A 26,860-nucleotide genomic window follows, 5' to 3' on the forward strand; every position below is an offset into this window, starting at 1 on the left:
ACTCATGCACGAATTTCTGACTTTTGTTGCTCTCTGACTCTTCCTGATGCCTTTAAACGTTGTATAAACTATGGCAATACTCCACTATGTATATTCCATTTATCTAAAGCTTGCTCAAATGATTACCTTTCTTTTCCTCTAGTGTTTTCGATATGTTATTGGTTTCCTATACAATTGCTGCCCTCCAGGCAACACAAGTACTTTATATGATTTCAGATGTAGCCGGGATACTCAATCGTGTGCTACGTATCGAATTTGATAAAGGTGCCCAGGATTTTCAAATGCAACAGCAACTTCTGGCCCCAGAGCCATCACACTTTCCAGAATGAATTCCCAAAGGAACAGGATAGGAACTAGGGAATTTTAGCATGATCCAAGGCAACTAGGGAAAAATGCGATGAAGTAAAAAAGAACTAGTATCTTCTTCTTTGTACACCACTGATAACTTAGATCTTACTGGAAGTTTAATGGAAACATAGATTTTTATTTTTTTTTAATTACCTGAAATGTCAATTAAGCTACTCTTAGTCTGACATGCTGTCTGCTTTCTTCTTGCTCTCTTCTAGTCAATTGTGTGCGGACTTGAGATGATAGTTCTCCATTAAATTCATACTTTCCTTCATATCATTTCCAGGTTTACATTTGCAGCACATGTGTAAGCAATGGAGCAAGCAGAACCTGTATGCATGCTTATAGTCTGTCATTTTACCAATGTTTTTATAATACATATGACAGTCACCCTAACAGATCTTAGAGTAAAACTTACATTATGTTTCATCACACTGAGAGTAAAGCAAAGATTAGATTAAATGACCTGTTTGCCTCTCTGCTACCTGTTGGCCCTTTTAGAACTTTTAGAACCCACAAGCACACATTTATGTGCACATGCAATAGAATCAACTCCAGAAAAGAGCAGATACTGAATTTAATGAGGGTTGAGGAGGCAAGTTGTTAATGTGCTATTTTTTTCCTACTCTAGTTCATTTTTCCTAAGCTGCCAGAGGCCTCCTTTTTCCCCAATACTGCCTTGTTTCAGCAAATGGATCAACGAAACAGTTGTTTCATAATGTTGTTGGATGAAATCCTGGCCTATGTTAAAGTCAGAGTTTGCTCTTGCTGCCTATATGAAGATGCATTTCTACAAGTGCAATAAACAGTAAGATTGTCATGTTTCAAATAGGGATTAGGACTTCGGTATAACAGCAGTGAAAATAATCAAGATGTAATGATTTAGGATAAATCATGGTGGAGAGAGTATATCTACAGCATTCAAGATAGTAAATCATGTTACACAAAAAATATGTAGTGGGTTCAAAACTACATGAGACTAGAACTTTTAAAGTCATTAGATTCCACATGGACCTGCTTGACAATTTAGGTACTTCAATCAAATTTGACTTTGAGGATAGTTTGGAAATATATGAATGTCACTATAAACAAATATCTGTAAAGCTGTGTATCAGTAAAAAAAAGAACATACTTTTTTTTTCTACTCATAATTTTTTTATGCCAGGGTGCATCATTTTGCCAAAGACTTCTCTTGTGTGTGACAAAACTGCTGAAGTTTTCATTCTGCTGAAACACCCCACCTATTCCTTAATAGTAGAAGTCTGATTATTTTAACTTAGCTTGTCATGTTGTGAGTCCTTGCTCCTTGAGTGCAGGAAGAGCATAGTGCTTTTCACTAATGTGCTGGGAAATTACAGAATGAATTGTCTTACTGATTATAAGGAAATGTGGATGTTTTAGCATAAGCCTTAGAGCGAGTTCATCCATAAACCTAAACTTTTCCCTTATAGGCTTTACATAATCTACAAAGGAAGCTTTTTCAGTTTACTTAATGTTTATGGGATTCTGACCTGATTCAGTGTTGCTTAGAAACATCCTTGCTTTAGAAAAAATGAGTCTTTGCTGGATTCAATGATATGAATATTTATTTATGGCTAGATTGTGCCTTTAGGCAAAACCTGGAGTGAAAGCTGATTCATAATTAGCATTGTCCCAGAAGGAGCTCTGGAAGTGGCTACAGGACTTTATAGTGCCTTAGGAACAACCTTCAAGCTCAGTCTCCTTTTTCTTCACATCCTGCTTCGGGGATTCAGTTATTTTAACACAGCAACGTTAAAAATTTATTGCTGTTCAAACACTGCATTTAAAGATTATATTCTCCACCTATTTATACGATCATTCTGCCTACACCACTGTATTCACAATGGTTTTGTTTTCCTTTAGAATGGGTCATTTAAGATTATAATGCTTTACTCTTATTCCATTTGCAGTAAAAGTGCTTCTAGTTTGACCTGATTTTGGAGAGGCCATATGTTTGATACACATATAGACTTTTCTGAAGTACCAGGATCAAGATTCCATCCCAGAAATGTTTTTCTCTTTCTCCTGTCAGTTACAGTTAATCACTTTGACTGTGTTGTAATCTGATTCCAAGTAATTAGTTAATATTATTTTACTGTAGGGGAACTTGATTTGTTTTGTCATTAAAGGTGAAGGACTAGGAAAAATATGAATGAGATTAAATGCTTCTTTTGCAATTTGGAGTCACATATTTTTGAGAAACAGTTGTATTGAATGCCATTATTGGCATCTGCTACTTTATCAATTATGGTTCCTGCTTCCTGATGGCATAATACCACTCTGCTTTATAACTTTACTCTTAGAGGTTGAATTTGTGTTTATCTTTCTCCAGTAAATTTGCAATCCTTCTTTCTCTGCCAATCACTTCTCACCTGCTTAAGTGTTTCAGAGAAGCGGATGTATTTTCTTCATACTGCTGCTGTGCCAGCAAAGAAAGTCACTGCTTGCCACCCTCCAATATAGCAATTTCTGCCTCTGCTTGTGAAGCTAGTCAAATGATTGTTCCCTAACCTATTTCAGTCAGTGTATTTTAGCTTTATCAGTTTAAGAAGTCATTCTTTGTTAACTTGACACATTTTTTGTCTGAGATGAGCTCTGAAGAAATCACATGTGCAGTTGAATTAGCTTCTAGCAAGAAGACAGTTTTAAGCAGATGACAGAAAGGCTGAGATTTAGTCAAGAAATGGTAAATATTTTCATGACTATAACTGCAAATGGAAGAGAATGCATCTCCATATCTAAATTGAAGACTAACCTTAAAAAAATATTCCATTTACTTTCAGTTCTTTGACAGAAATTATTTGTCTTTGTGTACATATGTATTTGAGAAAGTTTTGTGTGCAAGGTGGAGAGAAGAGTGGAAAATCACCAGGACTCTGCATCCTCTGTATATACTTATTGCAAAGACAGACAGGAAGAAACATTAACTGAATGCAAAAACAACAGTGAAAATGCAAAATTATTAGTAGATGTAACTTGACATAATTTATCCTCAAATCTTACAGGAGAAAAAGCAAGAGTGTACTAGCATATAACATCATACTCTTCTTGCAAGTTTTTTTGCATCCTATGCTCATGCTATTTCTCCATCTAAACATAAATATTAAGGAGTATAGGATTTAAAAAAAACTGAGTGGTTTTCTGAGTATGCTGTGAGTATGCTGTTTATCTTTCCTATGTATACATATTTAGAAAAGAAGTGATTCCCAGGGGATAGTGTAAAAAAAAAAAAAAAAGTGAAAAATGACAAATTTACTGTGGTCTATGACAAGGAAAATCTTCAACCATGAATTTAAATACGTCATTATTGTCATTCAAAATGACAATACAAAAAATTGCTGATATGTATATTCTGATGCTTCTGCTCAAGCTTTAGGGACTAGCATTAAGGCTAGACTAAGAGAAGAAAGGAAGGAATAAGGTGTGGCAAAGATTGGACTTGTTTGGCTTTAGTCTTAAATAATTAGGCAAATTATTACAGTTGGTGTGCAATATTTGTGTCTAATCACAGTTGCTGCTGCTGTTGCAGCTATCTGAATACTTTGCTGGAAACCAGCTCCACCATCAAGCACAGTTTAGCTGCTTCAGACACCAGTGTGTGCATTGGAGACACTGGCAATGATGCTGTTCCAATACCTTCAGCCGCCTGGTCCTGCATAGAAGTTGTTGCTTCACCTAAGCTGAAAATTGGTTTGGAAGCACAAAAGCACAACATCCATACCATGTAGGAAAAGGTTACCCTTAAGTCCTGCCTTAAAGTTCTACTTAACATGTTTCATAAAAAAAAAAATAAAAATAGCCCTCTTTCCCCAACCCCCTGACTGAACACATGGATGTATTTTATCTTTAAAGAGGCAATATGCTTGTAGTGAGAGTGATCCATCTGGTATTTCTCACCTGATTTACTTGCTCCTTCCTTTACTATATAATATATTAATGTGATTGGCTTTTCATATCATCATCAGACCAAGACTTCCTGCATGTTCTACACATTTGTCTTTCTTATAGTTAGGATGCTTTTTAGTTCTGTTTTCCTTCCTGCATTTTCTTAAGCCAAGAAAGTTTCTATTCATGACCAACCATAAATACCACAGAAATACAATAATTTTAACTGAAGCAAACCTCTCTTGGCCACGGTGATCACGTGGACAAGCTGAAAAAGTGCTGACTGAATGCGATGTGTGCATTGCATTGCGACGGGTTACATCACTAGTCGTAATATGATGTAACCCAACGCAGCATGATGTAAGCGTCGTGATACATTGGAGATTTAAAGAAACATCAGCATTCTCTTCTCTCCCTCTGCCCTTTTCCAGGAATGTACTTTTGTTCATGGTCTAGCAGTTAATGACCAACCCTCTTGCGAGTCTGAATGCTCATGTCTTCTTCTTATTCTAATTAATTCTAACTCTAATTCTAATTCTAATTCTAATTCTAATTCTAATTCTAATTCTAAATCTTATCCTTAATTATAATAATATTTTTCTTTCTAATTATGGACTATGCAGCCACAATTCTTAAGAGATGTTAATTTATTTCCATGTGCATATGCTCTCTGTCAGTTATCATAGATTTCTGATGAAAATTTTAAAGAAAATTAGTCATGCTGTGTTTAAAAATGCTTCACAGCTGTAAAGGGTAAAAATTATTTAGTCCAATTTTGAAACTGTATAGCCAAAACATAGGTTGAAACACCTTTGATTTGTATTGCAAGTTGCATGTGGGAAGCTGTGCCAGGCTCATGACTTTTTAAAAAATTTGTTTCTATTACAACTTGGTTCATTTTTTTGCAACATCACTGCAGTTCTGAATCAGTTCAGCCTGTCTTCTGTGTGGATGTCAGAGTGATTTGCCTTGTGACAATGGCTTCCTATTGCCATTGCTGCTTTCAGGACTGACTTTTGTACGTTACTTTTATTAGTGTGTCCATTCTGAAACTAAGCTAGCAGGCACGTATACTGCAAACTTTATTAATCTTAGAAACTGAGATGCAATTCTTTTGTGTGCTGGTGTACAAGTAATTGTGTGATTGGCTTTGATGTTTTGCAAAAGTCTATTTTAAGAAAAATATGAAGCACATGTAATTTTCTAAGGGTGAACGGAGACCCACATTTTATCCCTTAATAAATATGATCATAAAGATGGAACAGAGTATGATCAAATAATATAGCAAACTTTAAAAGTTGACTAAAATCAACAAGAACTAAAATAACCCTTTTGGAAACTTAATTCTAGGATTCTCTGACTCCATGTGAGAACTAGGGACAGTAACTAGTCCTTCTTTGATCCTAATATCAATTTAGCATGTGCTTTTGGTTTCACTGCTACCACATCTTAAATAATTATATTGTTATACAAGTCAATTTTCTCCACAATAACAATAAAAACTGAGGTTGAAAGTGTTTTAGGACCACACAAAATATTTTTATCCTGTTCCTTTCCTGATGGTGCAAGGGATTTCTGTGTGAACTATACTTCCCAGAATTTCTTCCCAGAGAGTTTGGTGATTGATCTATGCCATAAAACACACAGTTCACCATCTCTGCCCCATAACTTTTATTTTGAACATAAATCAGTACCATTTATCTCAGTTAAATTAGACGTAACTGTGTGGTTTGCCTTTTTTTGAGTTATTGGTGCCAGCTATATGGTGTAACATCCTTAAATGCTAACAGTACCAAATGCTAATAAATATTAGGTACTTTATTTTGTTCTTTGCCGAAATTTTAAAGAATTGATTAGTTTTTATTTGTTAAAGATTAATAGATTTTAAATATATTCAATTATTTAGAGGAATTCAACACTGTTTTCACAGAAAAGTTGGCTTGCTTCATACATGAGCTCTGTAAAGGAACAATTCAACAGTTATATAATTCCCATCATTTTTTCTGTTTTCTGGGTGTAGTTGAGGGTTCTAACTGAATCTCTTCACATATAAAATAATTTTTGTCTTCCAGAAATATAAAGTACTGATGGAAGACTTTCTGCTATATGCTGTGTAAAAAAGGACATGGTTGTGAATGTATCATTCCTGATAAAACCTGCTATACCTGGTTATTATATGTTAATGTAGAATATTTCTGTATTTTCAGGATAATTTCATGCTGTGCTTAAATATTCTGAGTGTTGACTTTGGCAATTTATTTTTAAGGTTCTCATCAATATGACTAGAGTAATGCCCAAGCATTTTTCTTTGGAAGTTATGGATAATTCAAAATCTAACAATCATGTATCTGGCTCCAGTAATTGCTTCCACTGTGCATGACTATTGGTTTTTAAACATATTACTTTAGAAGTATGTCCAGCTCTGTGCTGTTTACTTTTTTATTCAGAAAGAAAAAAAGAGGAAGAAATGCACCTTGTTTGAAATTGTCTCAGACTGGGGCAGACATTGCTTATGTCCACAGACTGCAGAGTCAATAGCTCATATTTCACAGGCATGTAGATGTTCATGCAACTTAAGTTAAAAAACATAGCTCCTTAAGTTTAAAAAATACAGCGCCCTCATTTCTCTAGCTTTCTAAACTAGGTCTTTGAAGATACTCATTTTCTTTCTAGCCTTGCTCATGTAGTCTCTGTGCCTGGCACATTGTACAATATGGTAATTTGTCCTCTTTTCGAGATCATTAACAGAATATTAAACAACATCAGGTTAATATACAGAATATTTCACTAGACCATTAATCTTTTTCTAGATTGAAAATTGACCTCTGGTTACAATACAACATACCCTGTGTAGCCTTTTTTTAATCCATGACATTACTTCACCTCTTTCTCTATGAATAATTGTAGTCTCAGTATCTCATGGAAAAAGGTTTAAGAAGTGTGTTTTTTGAAAACCCAGATAAGTTTTGTTTTTTAGTAAGGATTTCTAGCGGATCATGGAGTGATGCTTGTTCTTTAAACAAAGAAAAGAGAGAAAAGAAAGAGCTACATCTTATTATCTGTGTATGTATATAAATAATCTATGATGCTTCTAATGACTGTTTTCCTTAGGTTACAGTAACTTTTTTATTTGATTTTAATATGTATTTTATATGTTCCTACTAATCTCTCATAGTAAATCATTTTAATTAGACACTGAAACATTTCACTGGCAGATCAATATTCTCAACCCCTTTTTGCAAATGACACACTGGTTTATAATTAATGCATCTAAGGATATAGGTGGTAGTAATTATTCTTCTGACAGTTCAGTTCAGCAAAATATGGCTTATTTAACTCTCATTAGTGCATCTTTAATTCCTGACTATTCTAAGAAAAATGCATATTGTCTTGTTGCTTCTTGTAAAACTAGATACCTAGAGAAGAAAAAGAGAGTAGAACAAGGTGATATAAACAAGAATTAAGACAGAAAAACTGAAATAGCATTCAATAATTACTGAATGATGAAAGGTGGGGAATAACTGAAGAGAGCATGAGATTGAATTAATTTTGATATTCTAGGGTATTGTCATGGTAAACCCCAGTTGTCTCACTCACATGCTCCCTCATTCCTCTGCCAGTGGGATGGAGGATTGTAACAAAAGGGTAAAAGTGAGAAAATTCATGGGTTGAAATGAAGACAGTTTAATAGAAAAAGCAAAAGCTGTGCACACAGACAAATACAAACAAGGGATTCACTCACTGCTTCCCACGTGCAGTTGCTCAGCCATCTCCAGGGAAGCCAGGATCTATCACGTGTAACAGTGACTTTGGAAGACAAATGGCACCACTGAACATCCCTTTGCCTTCCTCCTTCATACCCTGCTTTATATGCTGAGCATGAAGCGATATGGTGTGCGATATCCCTTGGGTCAGTTGGGGTCTTCTGTCCCTGGCTGTGTCCCCTCCCAGCTCCTTATGCCTCCCCATCCCCCATGCTGGTGGAGTAGGGTGGGATGAGAAGCAGAAAAGAGCTTGAATCTGTGCAAGTTCTGCTCAGCAATAGCTCAAACATCCCTGAGTTACCAGCACTGTTTCCAGCACAAATCCAAAACTTAACCCGTGCAAGCCACTGGAAAGAAAATTATCTCTACCCCAACCAAAACACAGAGGTAGTAAAGTACATATTATGGGTAGTTAAGCATGATTCTAAGGTAAAGCTGATGGACAAATTAAAATATTATAACACAAAGCTGAGGGAAAAGAAGAATCAAAGTCTTGTAAGGAAAAGATAAGAATATCACTTTAGAAAGTTTAACTACTGTGAAGAGAAAGAATGGTGTCGGAGGATGCAAAAAAGAGTGGTTAAGGAAGAAGGAAGAGTTGGAAGAAGATAATTTGTCAGATGATGTGGGTTTCTTGGTGTGAATATCTGAGAGCTACTCTTGAGAGAGGGAACATTATCAATTACTTTAATGAACTTATTTGTACCATACTGCTGATATTAATGAATTTGAAATCTACTTTCAAAGGCAAGAGTCTGAATCACAAATTAAGAGTTGTTACTGGAATTGCTGCTTTTTACAAAAATCTGTAATAAGCTTCCAAGGGAAATTTATGTAGAGACCTGTGAAATGAGATACTAAAATGAAATGTTGTAAAGTCAATATGGGACAGAGAAGGGCAGTGCACTTTGATCACGAGGAAAATTATATCACCAGAGTTAAAATATGGATGACAGCAAGAGTTTATTTTGAAATGCTAAAATGTAGAAAGTTGTTTTCACTGAACTTTTTATGCAATTTTGCAGAATGTCCCATCATAGATTTGTAATAATTTGTAAGAATATTTGTGAGAATTATTAAACTTGTTCCAGATGTAATGTGTCATAGGTTTTAGAAAACATGCAAAATAAAACCACAGCCTTCAGTAATGGTGAACATGCTCTCTTTTATGCAGCCAAGATTTTGATTGGCTTTCTGGGCTGCAAGCCCATACTGACATCTCGTGTCCAATTCTTTTATCCACCAGTATTCGAAAATCCTAATCTGCAGGGCTGTTCTCAATCCATTCATCAGCAGTCTCTATTGATACTGGAATGTCCAGACCCAGGTGCAGGACCTTGCACTTGGCCTTGTTGAATTTCATGAGGATCACCCTTGGCTGACTGTTCAAGTCTGCCAAGGTCTCTCTGTCTGGCAGCCAGCCCTTCCTTCTCTTCCATGTGTCAGCCATACAATGCACCTTGGTGCTGTCCTCAGACTTGCTGATGGTGCACTCAATCCCACTGTGTCATTGATAGAGATATTAGATAGTATTGGTTCTAATACAGACCCTTGAGGGACCACTGGTTACTGGTTTCCGCTTGGACATTGAGCTATTGACTTATTTTGTTAGCAGCCATGGAGTCAATTCCTAATCCATCTAAATAGCCCTTCCACCAAATGTTTATCTCCCCAGTTTATCAGCAAGATTGCTGTAGGGAACCATACCAAAGACCTTTCAGAAGCAGAGATAGATGACATCCATAGTTTTTCTCTTATCCCATAATAATCATCGAAGACCACTGGATTTGTCAGGCATAATGTACTGATGAATTTATTTTCCTTTCTCCACTTTCTATGGCAAATTTTATCAGGGATTACTGGTAAGAAGTATGAAATGACCCACAGTGATGGCTGGAAAGTGAAACAGCGCAAAGGATGTTGTCAGACTTTTCCTTTGTTGCTAAAGGATCCAGGCATGAAAGCCTAGAAAGAGTGTGAGAACTTGGCAAATGTCACACAGGCACACATGTACAACCACATACGCATACAGTGGAACTAATGGAACTTGCCTTTTGGCAGCTGTCCAGCTGAGCAACAACTACTGCAAAAATCACCTTTCACCTGGTGCTTTTGTTCCTTTCAAATTATGCCTCAGGAGTAAAACAGTTGGCAGAAGTGTTCTTTGTGAGTGTTCTTTACGGGGGAGAGGAGAGTTTAAAGGCATAGGGTAAGTTCATCTGCTACACTACATGGTTTTTGTCAGGAGGCTTTGAGCTTGGACAGGAGGTTTGGTTAGTGCCAGGAAGAAACCCTGACAGGTTTGATCACAGCAATCTGTTTTTGCTGTGTTTTTACATGTGATACCTTCTTCTTGTTGCCATTAGTGGTAGGAAAGTTGGCTGTGGTGCCAGTATTTCTGCTTTGTTTGTGTATTTCAGTCCCAGTATGACTGACAGAATAACAATAGCATACATGCAGGTATAATTTTGATGTTGTGCCAATTTTACCTTCAGACAACTTTGTCAGTGACCTCCAACAGACTCAGGCTCTGTGGCTTATTTTCCTGAGCAAAACTGCCAATTATAGTTAATTTCCTCAAATAGATGGTAGGTGTTTTAAATTGTAAATTACACTGATTGAGAAAAGGAAACATTGAGCTCTCTTCTACAGCTGAATACAAATTCAGACCTATTTTTTTTTTTTTTTTTTTGCTGTAGGACTAGAAGGTGCATATGACAACAAATAACATCAGGACATCTACAATAATATTGCTTAAATAAGTCAAAAAGAATAAAAACTTGACCTGTTCATTTTCACAAGAACTACTTACATTTAGTCAAAGATGGTTGGAATTCAATTTCTCAGAAGTACTTGCATACATAAGCTGTAATATTTAACATCTAATTCCACGTAGTTCGTATATAATTCTTATGAAATGCAAAATTTAACTTGCCTTTCTTCAGATGGAATAGTAAATCATATTATACAATATTGATATTATATCATTCTATTCTATTCTATCAAATGGCACATGACATGTAGTATTTACATCAAAAAGAGCTTTTTATTACTTGCTTCTAATTTCCTACTTCTGTCAGATAATTATAATTGATAAGCCACTGTTATTCCTTTCTAAATTCTAGTAAAGCAAGAGTACAAAATGTGAATTATGCTTGGAACATTGCAAAATGGAAAGCCAAAATGAGATATGAGTTCTCATCCAGTTTGTTCATTAGATGAAAGATTTTTCCTCCAGCACAGATATACATATAATCCACAAATTATTCAAAATCAACTGATATTTTCAAATAATGGAGTTTAGATGGATCAGATACTAGTGAGCTCAGTGCTGTGTTACTGAATTTTGAGTTCAAAATCACAATTCTGACCATCAGTTTTGAGGATAGCTTAATACAATTAATAATTCTATAGCATGTATGAATCAAAATGGTCAGCATTCTGCTTCAATATTGTAGATAAAATATCGCAGATTCATAATATGCCCAAAACTAATGCTTGGAAGCAGTTAAACTGTAAATAATACAGAATGCTGCAGGTTTTGTCTATGCTTTCCCTTTCCTCGTCCCTCTTCCCTTATATTTTTCTGTGAAAACAGAATAATCTTACCAAGTTGATAATAAAAAGGTATTGCCAGTTGTTTGGGATAAGGACACTAATTTCTGTTTTGAAAAGTCATATACATTTTCAGTACTGAGTAATAATGAATAAAATATTTATATGAACTTTATATTCAAGGTTCTGTCTTATTTCCTACACATCTGTTATTCTATTATAGGAAAAAGCTTTTATATGCCCATACTATTTTGGGAAGTATTAGAATAATTAAATATTCATATTTCCCATTGTAAAGCTTTTCATCATATACAACTTAGATCTGGTTTTCCCAGAAATAGCTATAGTATATTTTATTCCATCTTTTAAATTTATACTCTTTTTATTAGCATTTTAGTTATTCAGTATTCTAATTGTTTAGTTGGTATGGTATAATTAATTCCATTAACATTTAATACATCTTTGTGTGTAGATGAAGATGTCATTAAATGTAGTAGAGAAAATAACCTGAAAATATGGCTATATGCTAAAACCAAACCAAACTAACAAGACAAACAAAAAACCCAAAACCCACAAAAGTTTTTATTTTGATTGGATGTCTCATATGGACCTTCTCTTTACCTGTAATTAACACTCCCAAGATTTCCAAATAAAAACTAGAGTCAAAGATCTAATAAACATCAAAATATGGTGCCTAACTATCATCTATCACAATGGAATAAAATTATAGTTTCACAGGATCCACTGACATAGCAAACACAATTTCTTCCTGAATTCTCTAAAGGCAACCACAAATTGAACTGGTCTTCAAAATGAGGAATTAAATAGCTTCATCAAATAATTAGATGTATTTTTAAGAGTTGATTATTCAGTTCACAGCTTCCAGTGGCGCCTACAAATGTCCAAAGGGAGAATTTGCACAAACAACTTTACCAGCCCTTATTAAATGCAGAGTGTGTGCTTGTGGTGTTCAGTTGTCTGAAGAGAAGGTTCATTCACAGTCATTTTAAATGGCACATAGGTACTTATTTCTCTTAAGTGTATTTGAAAGGAATCACCCTTTAGTTATAGGTAGTATTAAGTCAACATTATTGAATTCTTTCTGCAAATTCTACTTGTTTACATTAACTAGAATGGAGTTGCATCTAGGCTTGGGAATTTTGACTATAAATAAATGTTGAATTATCTTCTAATTATTGGCGACTTAATTGTAGAATACTCATGCCAACAATCTTTTTCCAGTCTGCAGCTAATTGTCATCAACTTTTGTCCTTTACTGACTTGTCAGTATCAATATACTCTGAACAAACTTTGCAATGGGATTTTTAGATCCTACCAGTATATGGCCATGCTCCTCCGCCTTTTTGTGCACCAGCAGAGCATGGGAAACTGAAAAGTCCTTGACTTATGACAAGCATTACTCAGTAACAACTAAAACATCAGTGTGTTATCAGCATAAATCTCATACTAAATTCAAAATACCACACTGTACAAGTTACTAGGAAGAAAATTAATTCTAACACAGCTGAAACTAGGACACAGCTTTTCTTTCACAAGCGCATCACTTCAGCACAGAAATGTCAGCTGTTTGAGGTCACTGCTATGCTTTCATACTGACAGTGTTTCAGCTGATGCTTGCACAGAAAAATACATGTTTTTTTTCGGAATTAATTTAACTATACAATAGTTTTATGGTTTTAATTAGTATTTTGTTATTGAATCAGTAAGCATTGCAGGCTTAGTCCAGTTTTCCATCAAATAAAACAAATTCAGTTACATTGGTAGTGCAAGAGCCACACTTATCTGTTGGAGGTCACTGAAAGGATAGGCTTCACAATGTCCTCTTTCTTTTGGGCCATTATGGATTGTTTTGTCAAAGCAATGTACTATATTTAGAACATGGTAAGCTCTAGTTATGGTATAACTTGCATGAAAAGAAACCCTTATAAAAACTATTGGTGAATTTATGTGGCTACCTCATTTCTATTTTAGTTATGACACCTCTGAAATAATAATAATTTTACTAATACTAATATGAATGAAAAAAATATGGCAATTGTTAATTCAATGGCTTTAAAAATTATTCTTCTTGGTAATTTTTATTCAAAGCAGTTTTAAGAGGTAAAAAGTGTGCCAAAATGAATTTACAGGGATCAAAATATAAAATTTATTCTTTTAATAAATTATTTTCCAGGATGAATAAATACAATTTAAGTAAATACAAATAATTTCAGACAGGGAAATAACATTTACGTGTGTATCCTTCAGTAGCCTAAACAAGTGTACAGTATAAGTTTCACTGTTTATCTTCATCACAGACCTGTTTTTAACAATCTTATTAAAATACATTGCTCACTTTCCAAAATGAAGTATATAGGAAAACCCTGAAGTATAGTGAAAATTATGACAAAAGAGAAAGAAACTTAATTCTCCTAGTTACATAACTTAAATTTTTTTCTTTTATATCTTACATGGAATAAGATCTATTATCAGTTGTTTAACAGAGGATAGTATAATCAGCATGTAGACCAGCCAAAATTTCATGTAACAACACCTCTCCTGAGTAATAACTGTTGCTCTTTTTTGTAAGCTCATTTTGGTTCTAACTAGTAATCAAAATACATATTATCTATAGAGATAGTCTAAAGATTTTCCCTACCTCGGAATTTCTAGATACTATAATTTCTTCATTGAATCCATATCAGCATACCAGTGTGGAATAAACTTATAAGGAAAGGAACTCCCATATCAATCACAGATATAATAACTCTTATTAAATTATAGTGAATTGTATTCACAACATCCCTACTTCTGAGAAGTACTTGTAGTCTTCTGTAGAAATATAGGGGACACACTCTCTGTGACAATTCATATAGTCCATTGCCCTGAATTAACTTGTTGAGAAATAGAACCTCATTTAAAACATGGGAAAATGAGTGATGGACTGATTGAATGCCCTTACTGTTGTCCAGGAAAACATCTTGTGGGAAGCACATAATTTAGGGAGTGGAGTACTCATTATTTCTCTCTTTACTTGGTAGGAACAGTATTCAGCATACTGCCATTTGTACAGTACCGTCCCACTTTCATTGTACATGGAACAGTGAATGCCCAGAAAGATGCAAGCAATTTGTGTAATCATGTAACTGAAACCTATAGGCAATATTGAGTACAGAATTGAGGTAATATAAAAATCCCATATTTTTTATGCAACCTCTTTTTCAACTTCAGAATGATTCTTTTTCAATAGATTTTTTATTGGCTCTCTGAAAAGATTTGAAAATGCTTGCAAAATAGCATTTTCCTTTTGATTTAATCCTTGCTAATGCATGGAACACAAAACTATAGGGATTTCAGCTGATTTTTCTTTACAGTCCATCCAATTATGGATATCACACAAAATTGTCCTTTAATTTTCTTTTCTTGAAAAGGAACATTTTTTGGATATACAACAACATCTATGTGTTTTCTCTGGAATCCAAATAATTTTTTTGTGTGTGCTGCAGCTGGTGTGATTAAGAGCATGAATTCAATGATGTTGCATGTTCCTTAGTTTAATGTTTCTGCTTTACACTTGCAACCCAAATGGTTTTGTTTTATTGTTATTAATGGCATTAGAATAATGGCTATTTTAATCGTGTGTTTTCTACTATTCAGTGACAATATAGGAATTAAAACAAAACTAAACACCCACACATGATGCCATTATCCAGTAAAGAGTTAGAATAATAGTTACTTAAATCTAGGAAATAAGAATATATTTTTCTTTCTTTGATTAAATGAACAGCCTTCCAAACAGGTATATAATTATATTGCCTGCCCTGGTGATATTTTCTAACATAGGGGATCCACAGTCAACTTCTACATTACTTATCAAGCGGAAATTCTAAACAATCATTTTCCTCCACTCTATTTGAAATGTCAAATGCCTCATTTGATCTTTCTTCAGCTGCCAAATTAGAATTTCTTGTTGCAACTATAAAGGTAGCTGTAGAGCCTTGGACACAGGGATGAGCTGTGTACAGTGTTATGACAGGCAAACAGCCCCATTATGGTCCCCTATTTCTGGACATGAAATGATTCAAGTCTTGCACACTTGGTGAGACTTAAAGCAGAGTTATTCCACAAGCCTTAGGAGAAATGCTGAAAGGAAATTTTGCTTTTCGAATGCTGTCTTGAGACTCTAATGAACTGTTGACTTGACCTGATTGTAAAATTATAATAGTTTTCATGGGAGTGGAAAACAAGAGCTTTAAAGTTCTATTGAAATGGCTTTATAAACAAGACATATTACTGAGAGAATGACTATTAAATCCTGTATTAATCTGGTTTGAGCTGGAAATTTCCAGAAGGTTAAGCGTGTGCTATGTGAAACTGAGAGGTCATACAACTAATAATATGATGTGTGATTTCTGAAAACTGAGACCTTTTCCAAATTTAAATGGGGTCAAAAGGTATACTATGTGACAGATGGAGCAATTGCATATAAAATGCAAAGAAATGGAATCAGCTTAAGCAGTTGTGGATGATTTTTTCTGCCATTAGAGCATTTTTTTCTGCTTTAGAGGCTTCAGAGTGAATATCTAATATGCAAGCCTGGTAAATTGCATGCATGGGACCTGCCTATATTACATATGTGATTGATATTATTTGAATGGAGGAAGATGTAGCATAAATTGTCAATACAACTGGGACAACTTACAAAACAAGAAAATCTGTTTCTGAAAGAGATTTTTATTCATTATAGAAAGGAAATATGAGCCAGGTGACATGATTACAGCAGGGTGACTTCATTTTTGATAGAATTGTGCATGGCATTGAGAACAAATCTGGGAATACAAGATGACTGTGCCTCCATAGATAAATGAAATCAACTACTTTTTAATACTTTATTAACACATGGATCAGTGTTTCAAAATCAAAACCTTTTAGAGATGTTTGCTGACTTAATGTTTACAGCTGCATTGCTTGCAGTGCTTCTTAGCGAGGAAAAAAGTAGCCCACATGAAACCCTCCTTTGTTACGACCATATTGAGCTTTTTTCAAAACAGCTTATCCATGTGTATATATATGAAAAAGAAGCAGTTTCTGGCAGATGAAAACCCTTTGCAAAAGAGGTTTGACAAAGTTCAATAATACATTGCACCATCCTCTTCTCACTCAGCAGTGAGTGGAATAGTAGGACAAAAGGAAAGAGGTCACCTGGCCTTTAATATTTGCATTACAAAGTAACATCTTTTTCTAGTAATTGTCATTAAGATATTTTTCTAAAACATGAATCTTTTTACAAACGTATTCTTCAGTAGAGGTATGCTATCTATGACGTATTTAAGATACGTATTTCAATAGTTCCCAGCCTTGACCATCTGGGGGAAAAAAAAATATCCCATCCCATCCTATTTACATTTTGAAACATTTTTCTCTGTTACTTTTCAGTATCATGAAAAATGAAACACAAACTTTAAAAACCAAGATCTCTGGTCAAACACCAGTCTAGTTTATAGAGATACTCAGGAAATTCAGTCTTTAATGCACTAGATCATTACTACTACTACTACTACTACTACTACTACTACTACTGGATCCTGGGTTGCTGTTGAAATTTACTATCCATGTTTCATGTGGGATGAATGAGTAAACAGTTCTTAGTCTGCAGAAGGGCCAAATCCTATAATACAGTGATGATATTTACTTGATATATGGGAACTGAAGGTTAAAATTGCTGCTCTCGTGATTTGGAATAAGGAGAATATGAAATATGGGGAAAAAATTGCCCCAGCTGTGAACACTCACACAAGAAGCCCCGAAGCAAGCGATATGTTGATCTGTGGGACAATCAGCTGTTACAGGCAGGCAATTTTTCTCAGCAATGGGAGTTTCTGAATCATAATTCCGTTCAGTCTCCTAGATTAATGCAACCTTAAACTAACCTTAGAGGCATAGCAACTTTTTTTTATCTTATGACAGGGATTACCATCTTTTTTTAAAAGTTTAAGGACAAATGAATTGACATTTTTAATAAAAAAACCTAACATAGTTGGAAAATTCAAATTTTTGCTCTCTGGGTGAGATAGTATGTTTCTGGAAGTTTATATTTTTGAAAGATTCATATAATTTTTCTAAGCAATGCTCCTGAGTATTTTAGGTGGTTTTGGAGCTACTGAAATAATTCCAGCAATAATGTCTGTTCTCCTCAGACTCTTTCACACTAACAGTATTACCCATATGATTTCTATCAGAAATAGTATCCAGGGCAGAGATGGTCCCCCTGTACTCAGCACTGGTGAGGCTGCACCTCAAATCCTATGCTCATTTCATTGGGAAGCACATTAAGGAGAAAATCCTTGCTGTATGTTATTGATATGTGTATTGATGATTTTGGGGTGAGATAATACCCAAACTAAAATGTTTTGGGACACAACTACTTTCACTCAAAATACTTGAAATAGGGATTAAAGTCCTAATAATTGTATACACAATTTTTTTGTCTACAGGTACTGCATATACCAGATCACAGTGATTTTGATATTTTTAATTCATAGGAATAAAAAAATATGTGGTAGTTGATTCTATATTTGCCATATGATAATCATATTTTTCATCAAACAATTAAAAGACTACCTCCCTGGGGAAACTAGTATTGAAATTTGTTATGCACATTCAAACTTGTGTCTATATGTATTCATTGCCTATAAATAACTATTTCTCCTAAATATTTTACATGAATCAAAAATAGTTTAAGTGCAAGGTTGAGTACTTAGTTTATTTAAATACAAAACTAACTTTGCTTGTGTATCACCTGAGAAAGTATTCAACCTTCACTGGGCTATAAGTAATTTGGAACAATATTGAATAAAAGGACAAAACATGGATGATGACTGAGCTTATGAGCCTGTATCTATTACTTCTGAAAGAAATTAGAGATTAGAGAACATCTATATTTCATTGACAGAGATATTTTACCTACTTAATTATGTACTGGATATATATAATGAATCCACTGAAGAACTGCATGAACAATATCTTTTGTACAACAGCACTGAAGATGGAGACTGTACATGGAGATAGAGTATTGGTCACTGCTTTTCACATTGTCATTGCATACATAGTGGCAGTGCTTTTAGAAAATGCAGGTAGAAAATGTGTATCTGGAAGACAAAGTACTACACTGATCACAGAACCATATGTATTAAAAAATGTTAATACTTCAGTAATAACAAAGACATTCTGTCTTACAATCATGGACTATGATTTAATTGAAACCTTGGATTTTGAGGGGTATAATAATAGTTAAACAGTAAAATATACTCAGGAAAATAAAAGGAGTAAATAATGTTTTTTTAAATATGATGTATCTGTGACAAATTTAGACTTCATATGCAAACAAGTTAAAGTATGCTGTTCTTTTTCAGCATGTCCTGAAAAGGCACTTCAAAATAAAATTCAGCAAAATAATGATTAGCATGCTTAGATGATTTTATCTCTTTAGTAACCATGTTAATTTCTCAGCTAAATTATAAACTGAGTTTCCCATTCCTATTTTCACTCCGTATCAAGTAACTATTTACATTACAGAGGGCTACTTGCTATGGGAATATGCACAGTATAAGGCTGTGTGCAAGGATAGCTTGGTGTATTTTTATTTTTTTAGTCAGAAAACAGAAGTATTGCTCAAGGATGGGAATGGTGAAAACTATATTTATTTCCTCTGCTCCCATAAGCACAGGCTATTATGACATGTAGGAGCATAAATGCTTCTGTGTGTGTGCACGCCTGTATGTGTGTGTGCATGTGAACGCCTCAAAAGTATTTTTAGAAATCATATTGAATGCAAATTAAAATATTCGTTACTGAATCTTCTAATATTCTTTACTGAATCTTCTAATAAAGAAATGCAAGTTCTTTATCATGGTAAGTAAATTTTTTCAGTTAATATCTAGGTTTTTCTAAAGAGCATGAAATGTGGTATATTTTGAACCAAGGCTGGTTTTGGACCAGTTTCATGTCTGAGGTCAACTCAACTCTGCTTCAGTTTTGTTTACAGTTTTGTTTTAAATATCTTTTTTGCTCATATGGGAAGCAAAAATAAATTCTAAGGAGGTCTTTATGGTTTGTCTTGGTCCAGTCAAGTTGTATAAAACTCAAATGAAAATTTTGTTTGCATTAATTCCATCCAAAATTCAGGTTGTGGATATTTTTAAATTAATTTTAATGAGGATGAATAAAATATTAAGTCATTGAAGAAAGTAACTGAAGGTATTATTTCCTCAAGGTTACAGAACAGAATAAAAAAAAATCGCATTTCTTATGTAAAAACATAATTTGATGATTTTTAACATACTTTTTTTGGTTTATATTATTCTTTTTTAATAGCACAATCATTTGTTTTTTTTTGAAGAAATCACTTTTAACTAAAGTACTGCATTGCCACTGAATATGATACATTTTTTCAAATATTTTCAATTTGTTCTTCTTGACATTTTATGTTTATGTGCAGTTTGCATCTTTTTTGTTTTTCAATTTCAAATGTAACAGATTTTGACATTTTTGTTACATTTTTTGTGCTAGTGGTTTTTTATTTTTGAGAACCTGCTGGTTTTGAATTCTCTTTTTTCCCTTTATTCTCCTCCTCAATATGATCCCAGGAGCCAACACAAAGAAAAGCGCAGATGATATAACCAGTAATGATCGTGGTGAAGATGAAGGTATTTTTTGTTTTTTCAAAGCCTGACCCTGATGCATGAACATAAACTTTTCAATTTTTGTTATAATAAGAATGATTATTGTTATTATTATTGCTGTTATTTCAACATGATTTTTAGTCCTTTATTTGCAGAAGCTCACATCAGTGTGCTTCTTTATTTTCTTCTTTAGAATTTCCTTTGATTGTTTTTCTTTTTAAAATCTGAATTAGCATATAGATGACTGCAGTTCCTCCGTGACATAGGTGTAAAGTTTATTCCTAAATATGTGTGAAGTAACATAAACGTTATTTGAAACCACATTTTTTTTTCCCCTCTATTCTTTCTTAGGTTGAGAAAATGGAATTTAAAAACATGCATGTGCTCTTTTCCCTCCTACACATATTGTATATTGATTTGTTTGAAATTCATGAAAAAATTCACATATATCTTTCCTTTCACTTCCACTGTTTCCCCAGTGCACATGCTGTACATTGATGCAGTTGAATTGTACTTTGTCTTTGCTATTTTTATTTACTTATTTATTTTTTTTCTCACAGGATGTGGTTTATTTCAGGACACACAAATAAAGGAAGCTGTTGATGTTGCTTTATTGTTTGTTTTTCTGTAATCAGCTAGCCTCTGAAACACTTTCATTCTGACTGACCGTGTTCCCACTGAAATCAGTAACAATCATTTTCATTGACTTCTTTCAAAGTTGGATTGGGCTTCCTGAAAGGAAATGCTAAAAGTTGACAGTGAAGTACCCCAACAAAGTTTTAGATGAAAACACTTTTTTTTCTTGCCTTGATGCAGGAAATCTATTTAGAATACACCAAAATAGAAAGAAGTCATGAAATCTTCCTCTATTCTCACCCGTCCTTTACATTAAATTTACACCGTCAGTTTATATGTATTTACCAAATTAAGAAAAAACCCATTTTCAAATTAAATGAGAAAATAAAAAGCCCTGGGTAGTTTATTGATCTGGCTTCAAAGCAACATGTTTATTAATCCTCTCATGCTTGGCCAATCCAAAGTGCTATTCCACGTCCTTTTTATTGCTGTTTTCTCCCACCTGAAAAAATTTCAAATTACTTTGAAGGATATATCATCTCTATTACCCTTAGAACCATACACACTGCAGTGAGGACACTATCACCCCTTTTCCTGGGAGTTCAGATCTATTGTAGCTACTCTGGCTGTATGTAAAATACCGTAATAAAAACCTCAGGTCTTTTTGATTCACACTGGTTGAACTCTACTACACCACCTTCACTTCTGAATTACACTTTTTCTTACAACACAGAGATATTGTGCAGAGCACACTATTAAAATTACTCTGTTATTTTCTGATTATCACCTTCCTATTTCTGTGCAAAGTAAGATTTTTAAAATGATGGTGTTATGATTTCTATACCAAATTCTTAAGTTATGTTTAAAGTAAAGGGCAAATAACAAGCAAACCCAAAATTGCTTTAAAAATAAATACTGGATTATGAACACATTATTATTTGGCCTTTTTTAAAATTTATAAAATGTTAGGATTTCATGATTAGCAAGGGTATCCACTTTAGATCTAAGCATATAAAGCATAAAAATAATTTCTTTATGTTGAAGATAATAATGGTCCCATTGAAGGTGAAGGGGAAACCTTCTATTAACTTCATCAGTGAAAGATTCTACCCTGAGGTAGAACTAGGTAATAAGAAAAGATTAAATACAAAAAATCATGTCATGAGACTTTGGGAGAGAAGGGGAAGGCAATTCAGCAGCACAAATAATTCTGTTAAATAATTGCTTCTTTCAGGTTTTTTGAGAGCTTAGCAGTGCCTTCAGAGAAGAAGCACTTTTATGTACTTTGCTGAAAATGCTGACAATTAAAAAACCACAAATAAATCCACTAGAATGTATCTCCTTGCTTTAAATTATCTGTTTAATTGCTATACCACTCTTATAGTCACAACAATTAAAAAGATCTTATCACAAAAACTTTAGTTCTGCTGCTCAAGTAAAACATTTAAAATACATGTAAGGATGTATCTTTTTGTAGAAAGGAGGCAGAATCAATGACAAGCCATAAACTCTGACAAGTAGACAGGTGAGCATTGCAGCCTGGACATTCCTGAACTCAGCTGGAAATTTGTGGTATTTAAGGTAGTGTCATACACATGACTAAAGCAAAAGTGAGACACAGGAATATGATAGTCAAAATTTACCTTTAAGTATGCTCTAACTAGTTCCACATATATAAAAACACTATCTGGTACCTCGTTGCTGATCACATTTTTTGTCTCAATATTTCCTAACAAGCCTGAGGGGAGGAAAAATGTTTGGAAAGGTTTCAAACCCAGATCCCTCACCTGTAGATGTTTAGCTCAGCTTTTTCTTTCTCCACTCTTCAATATATGCCTATCCAAAAGATTTTTTAAAAACCTGGTTGAATAATCAGAGTCTCTCCTTGTCCTTGTGTGTTGTGCTATATACTTGAAAGAAGCACTCTGATTCCATGCAGATACACTGAATTATTTGTAAAAGATTTGTATATCTAATGTCAGCTTTCTGAATTGCCCTCTATGCAGGAGCTTACCTCTCTTCACACTGTTTTTGTAGAGAAGAGAAGTTCCAGATTTAGGTATTCTGAATTATCAAGGGCATCAAGAGCCTAACTTTTCAGATTAATCTAGTCTCAAATATGGCCCAATAACTGATTAGCACATCTTTATAACTCACTATAAAATGTGTAATATCAATTTCATTTAACTTTCTTTTAGAGATAAAGACCCAGCTGTTTACCTTTTTAAAAGTAGTCAGGAATTTTCTACATATACAAAATATCAGCAATACCTTTAACTGAAGGCTGTTCTTTGAGGCTTAGCTGCTACCAGACCAGGAAAAGTGAAACACAAAAGACATAATTTGATTTAAATACAAAAAATCTTGTCCATGAATTCACATAAATCCTCTCTGTTTGTTAAGTCCTAAGCTGTTTAAAAGAAGGTACAGTCTACTATATTTTCTTCTCCCAAAACAGATAGACTTTGTGATGTTATCTCTTACTGAACTATTGGGAATATAATTTCAATAATTAGAAATTTCTCATGAGAAATGGGAAAGCATGGATCATTACTATAATTTTGTTATTAGATGCACAGATATTTCTAAATTGGTATACATTTGAATCCAAACATTCTAAAAATAAATTCTAAAAAATTCTAAAAAAAAATTCTAAAAAAACTTCATAATTTGTTTTTTTCAGCTTTAAGATATTTTTATTAAAATCAATTTTCTTGTAATACTGAATGCATTTGAAGTGTTATGAGATGATTTTAGAAGAAATAGTATTTTAAATTTTAAATTTTAAATTATAAATATTAGGCTTGTTGGATGATCCTGAATGTATAAGCTAGTGGGTATAGTGGTGGTGACATTGAAAACGTAAGAAATAATGAAAACTGTTTTATCATTATGAAAAATTGATAATGCTATTTTCCTTATGTTTTTATTACTTTATTGTGTTTTCCTTACTTGAACTTTTTCAGACATTCATGATCAGAACAGCAAGAAACCCGTTATGGTCTACATCCATGGTGGATCTTACATGGAGGGTACTGGAAATATGATTGATGGCAGCATTCTTGCAAGTTATGGAAATGTCATTGTTGTCACTATCAATTACAGGCTGGGGGTTTTAGGTAAGTGACTCTTTACTTCATAGAAATACTTGCATACAAGTATTTGATTGCTGAATTTTTCCACTGATCAATCATGGATATTTGGCTCAGTTATGATTTTAAAACAGAACAATCTCAATGATGGATTTTGAATTCTGTCCATATTTTATGGACACTGGGCTAAACTACATTATTTTTGACAACGGCCTTCACCTTGGAGAGAAATGACTGGAAACGCATAATGTTTTGGGAACTTGTATCTTTTGCTTAAAAAATTTCCATGTCTTAAAAAAAAGCAAATAAGAAAGTCAATCAAGAATGAGCACTCATTTTTAAAGCAGTTGGTAATGACAAGAAGAAGAAAAGTGTTACTGTTTATCTGTATGTATTATTTTTGTGTGCAAATTGGTTTTTAGAGATACATACAAAAAATGAAAGGCCATATACACTGATGGAATTTGTGTTGCGGGTAATAGTCAATCACAAGGTTTTAAGGTGTACAGTGACATTATCTTCAAAAATATAAGAAAGTCCATAATCATGGTACATAGCATGTACCAAACCTTTGTCCAAAATAAGGTTTATTTCTTTATTTAGATTGTGCTTTTCCATAGAAAAATAAAATCTAAAAAATGGGAGAAAATGGAAGACATTAGAAATATTTGTTATCTTAGTTAAAAAGCTATGCTATCTATGGTTTGTATAGAATAGCATACAGAATGTTCAAATGCTCATATTTCTGGCATTTTAGATACACAGGGAAAAGTACTGTAATTTTGTTTGTATCTCTTTTTACAAGGATTTTTGAACTTGTTTTTATTAATAGCATCATAAAAAAATGATCTATGTTCATCGCATGTACTGTTTTGGAGCACAGAAGACTTCTTTTGCTGAGTTATCTGTTCAAGTTGTTCATGTGTTTCAACAACTTTATAGTTCATCAAACTACTGAGAGTTTTTTTTTCTTGTCCCTGATTTTGAGTATTCATTAAATACAAAAGAGTATTTTTTTCCATGATGGAAACAGATTTAAATGTAAAGCCAGAAATATAAAAATATATCTTGGTATATTTATGCATGCAGTCTTGGTACTCAGAAACATCCAAACAAAACAAAACAAAACAAAACAAAACAAAACAAAACAAAAAAACCAAGACAAATAAGAGGAACTGAAGAACTGAAGACACGAGAAAATAAATTGTTGTTTTGGTTGTCAAACAACATGTATACCCAGAATATTGGTAGTAGTTATTTACCTGTAAAAAAAATTATTTAATGCATCTCTTTAAAAGGTTTTCTCTTGGTTTCTTAAAACTAATATTGTTAAAGGATACAGATGAGTGTAAGCAACTATAAGTGGTTAAAAATGTTTCATTGTCCCTCTGTAATTTATAAATCTAAAGGGAAAACTGCAATATTTGCATTGGTGAGCTCCTATTTAATGTATTTATATTGAAAAAAACCAAAATACAAGTAAGAGTCAAAATGCTATTTTTTTAAATTGTGGCATTCGGGAAAAAAGACACAAAATGGGCATTTATATGAGAAACAGGAAAGTAATAGTTGTCAGGATTTTAAATGGATTACAGTGACATTAAATATTGCTTCTCAAAGTGTAACTTTTAAGAGTATGGAACTCATTCTTTATTATAAAAGTCTATGTTTGACTTAGTAAAACAGAAGATATTCAGAAAATATGTAAACTCTTAAAAATTGGAGGAATTCAGTTTTATGAATATATTTACATTTTTTCTTCCTGGGTAAAATGTAAATGTGATCCTTGAAAACTCATTAGGTTCTCTCTGGACATTGGAAGATATTCCATATATTTTTGACTTCCTTCATAAGTTAAAAAAAATATAAAGAAAACACAAATTTCTTCAGAAAAACAACCATGTGGAAAACAGACATGACTATTCATAAGAGTTAAAAAAGTAGCGTCATTATTATAACATACAGTTTGAATATCAACAATATTTGTATCCATTTCTTCTAGTATGGGTTACTGAAGGACAAATTTCCATTAATCTGGTGTCAGTGGTGGTTGATTTGTAAGTACATACACAAAGTCAGATAAAAACCTCTTGTTAATCACAGAGATGTGTAATTCTATCACTGTTATCTCACCCTGTAATGAGGGATTATACACTGAATTGATCACAGGGGAAATGCTAAATTCCTCTGGAAAATTCTCACAAATGGACATGAATACTGGATCTCATACTCTCTAAATGTTAGTACTGTTCTTGAAGCACATAAAATTACTTTCAGTCTATAGTGTGTCATTAATAGCACTACATAGAAAAAGTATTAGTACCACATAGATAGCCACTGGATGAGCTTAGACAGCCAATCATAGAACCAAAAAATGGGTTGGGTTGAAAGAGACCTTCCAAGGCCATCCAATCCAACCCTGATGTCATGGGAAGGGACAGCTGTTGCATCAGGTTGCTCAAAGGTCCATCCAACCTGACCTTGAACAACTCCAATGATGAGGCATCCACAACTTGTCTAGGCAACCTGTTCCAGTGTCTCCCAACCTCATAACAAAAAATTTCTTTTGCCCCCTGCCCTGCCACTGTAGGCCTGGTTAAAATTTTCTCCATCTTTCTTGTAAATAACCTCTGTATATTGCAAGGCCTCAGTAAGGTCTCCTGGGAGCATTTTCTTCTCCAGGTAGGACAGTCCCATTTCAGCTTTTCCGACCATTTTTGTGGCCTTCCTCTGGACCTACCTTAACAGATCCGTGGCTTTCTTATGCTGGGGACCCCAGAGCTGGATACAGCACTCCAGGTGGGGTCCTACAAGACCAGAATATAAGGACAGGAACACCTCCATCAACAATGCTTTTGATGCAGCCCAGGACGTGGTTAGCTTTCTGGGCTGCAAGTGCATGTTTCTGTCTCTTGTCCAGTATTTTCATCCACCATTA

At 33.8% G+C, this 26,860-nt stretch overlaps 1 protein-coding gene across 3 annotated transcripts in view; it reads left to right on the plus strand.

Annotated features, from left to right (window-relative positions):
* The window catches only part of NLGN4X (neuroligin 4 X-linked), a 162,378-nt gene that overhangs the window by 71,284 nt on the left and 64,234 nt on the right, over positions 1-26,860 (plus strand). For 2 of the 3 annotated variants that reach the window (XM_019007861.1, XM_015638619.3), the window contains 2 exons: positions 20,219-20,278; positions 23,797-23,949. In XM_019007861.1, the coding sequence (XP_018863406.1) occupies positions 20,219-20,278; positions 23,797-23,949 (213 nt within the window). The remainder of the gene's footprint in view (positions 1-20,218; positions 20,279-23,796; positions 23,950-26,860) is intronic. The other variant, XM_015638624.3, reaches the window with a different exon arrangement.

This window comes from Parus major, chromosome 1 (assembly GCF_001522545.3).
Source record: "Parus major isolate Abel chromosome 1, Parus_major1.1, whole genome shotgun sequence".
NCBI classification, from domain to species: Eukaryota; Metazoa; Chordata; class Aves; order Passeriformes; family Paridae; genus Parus; species Parus major.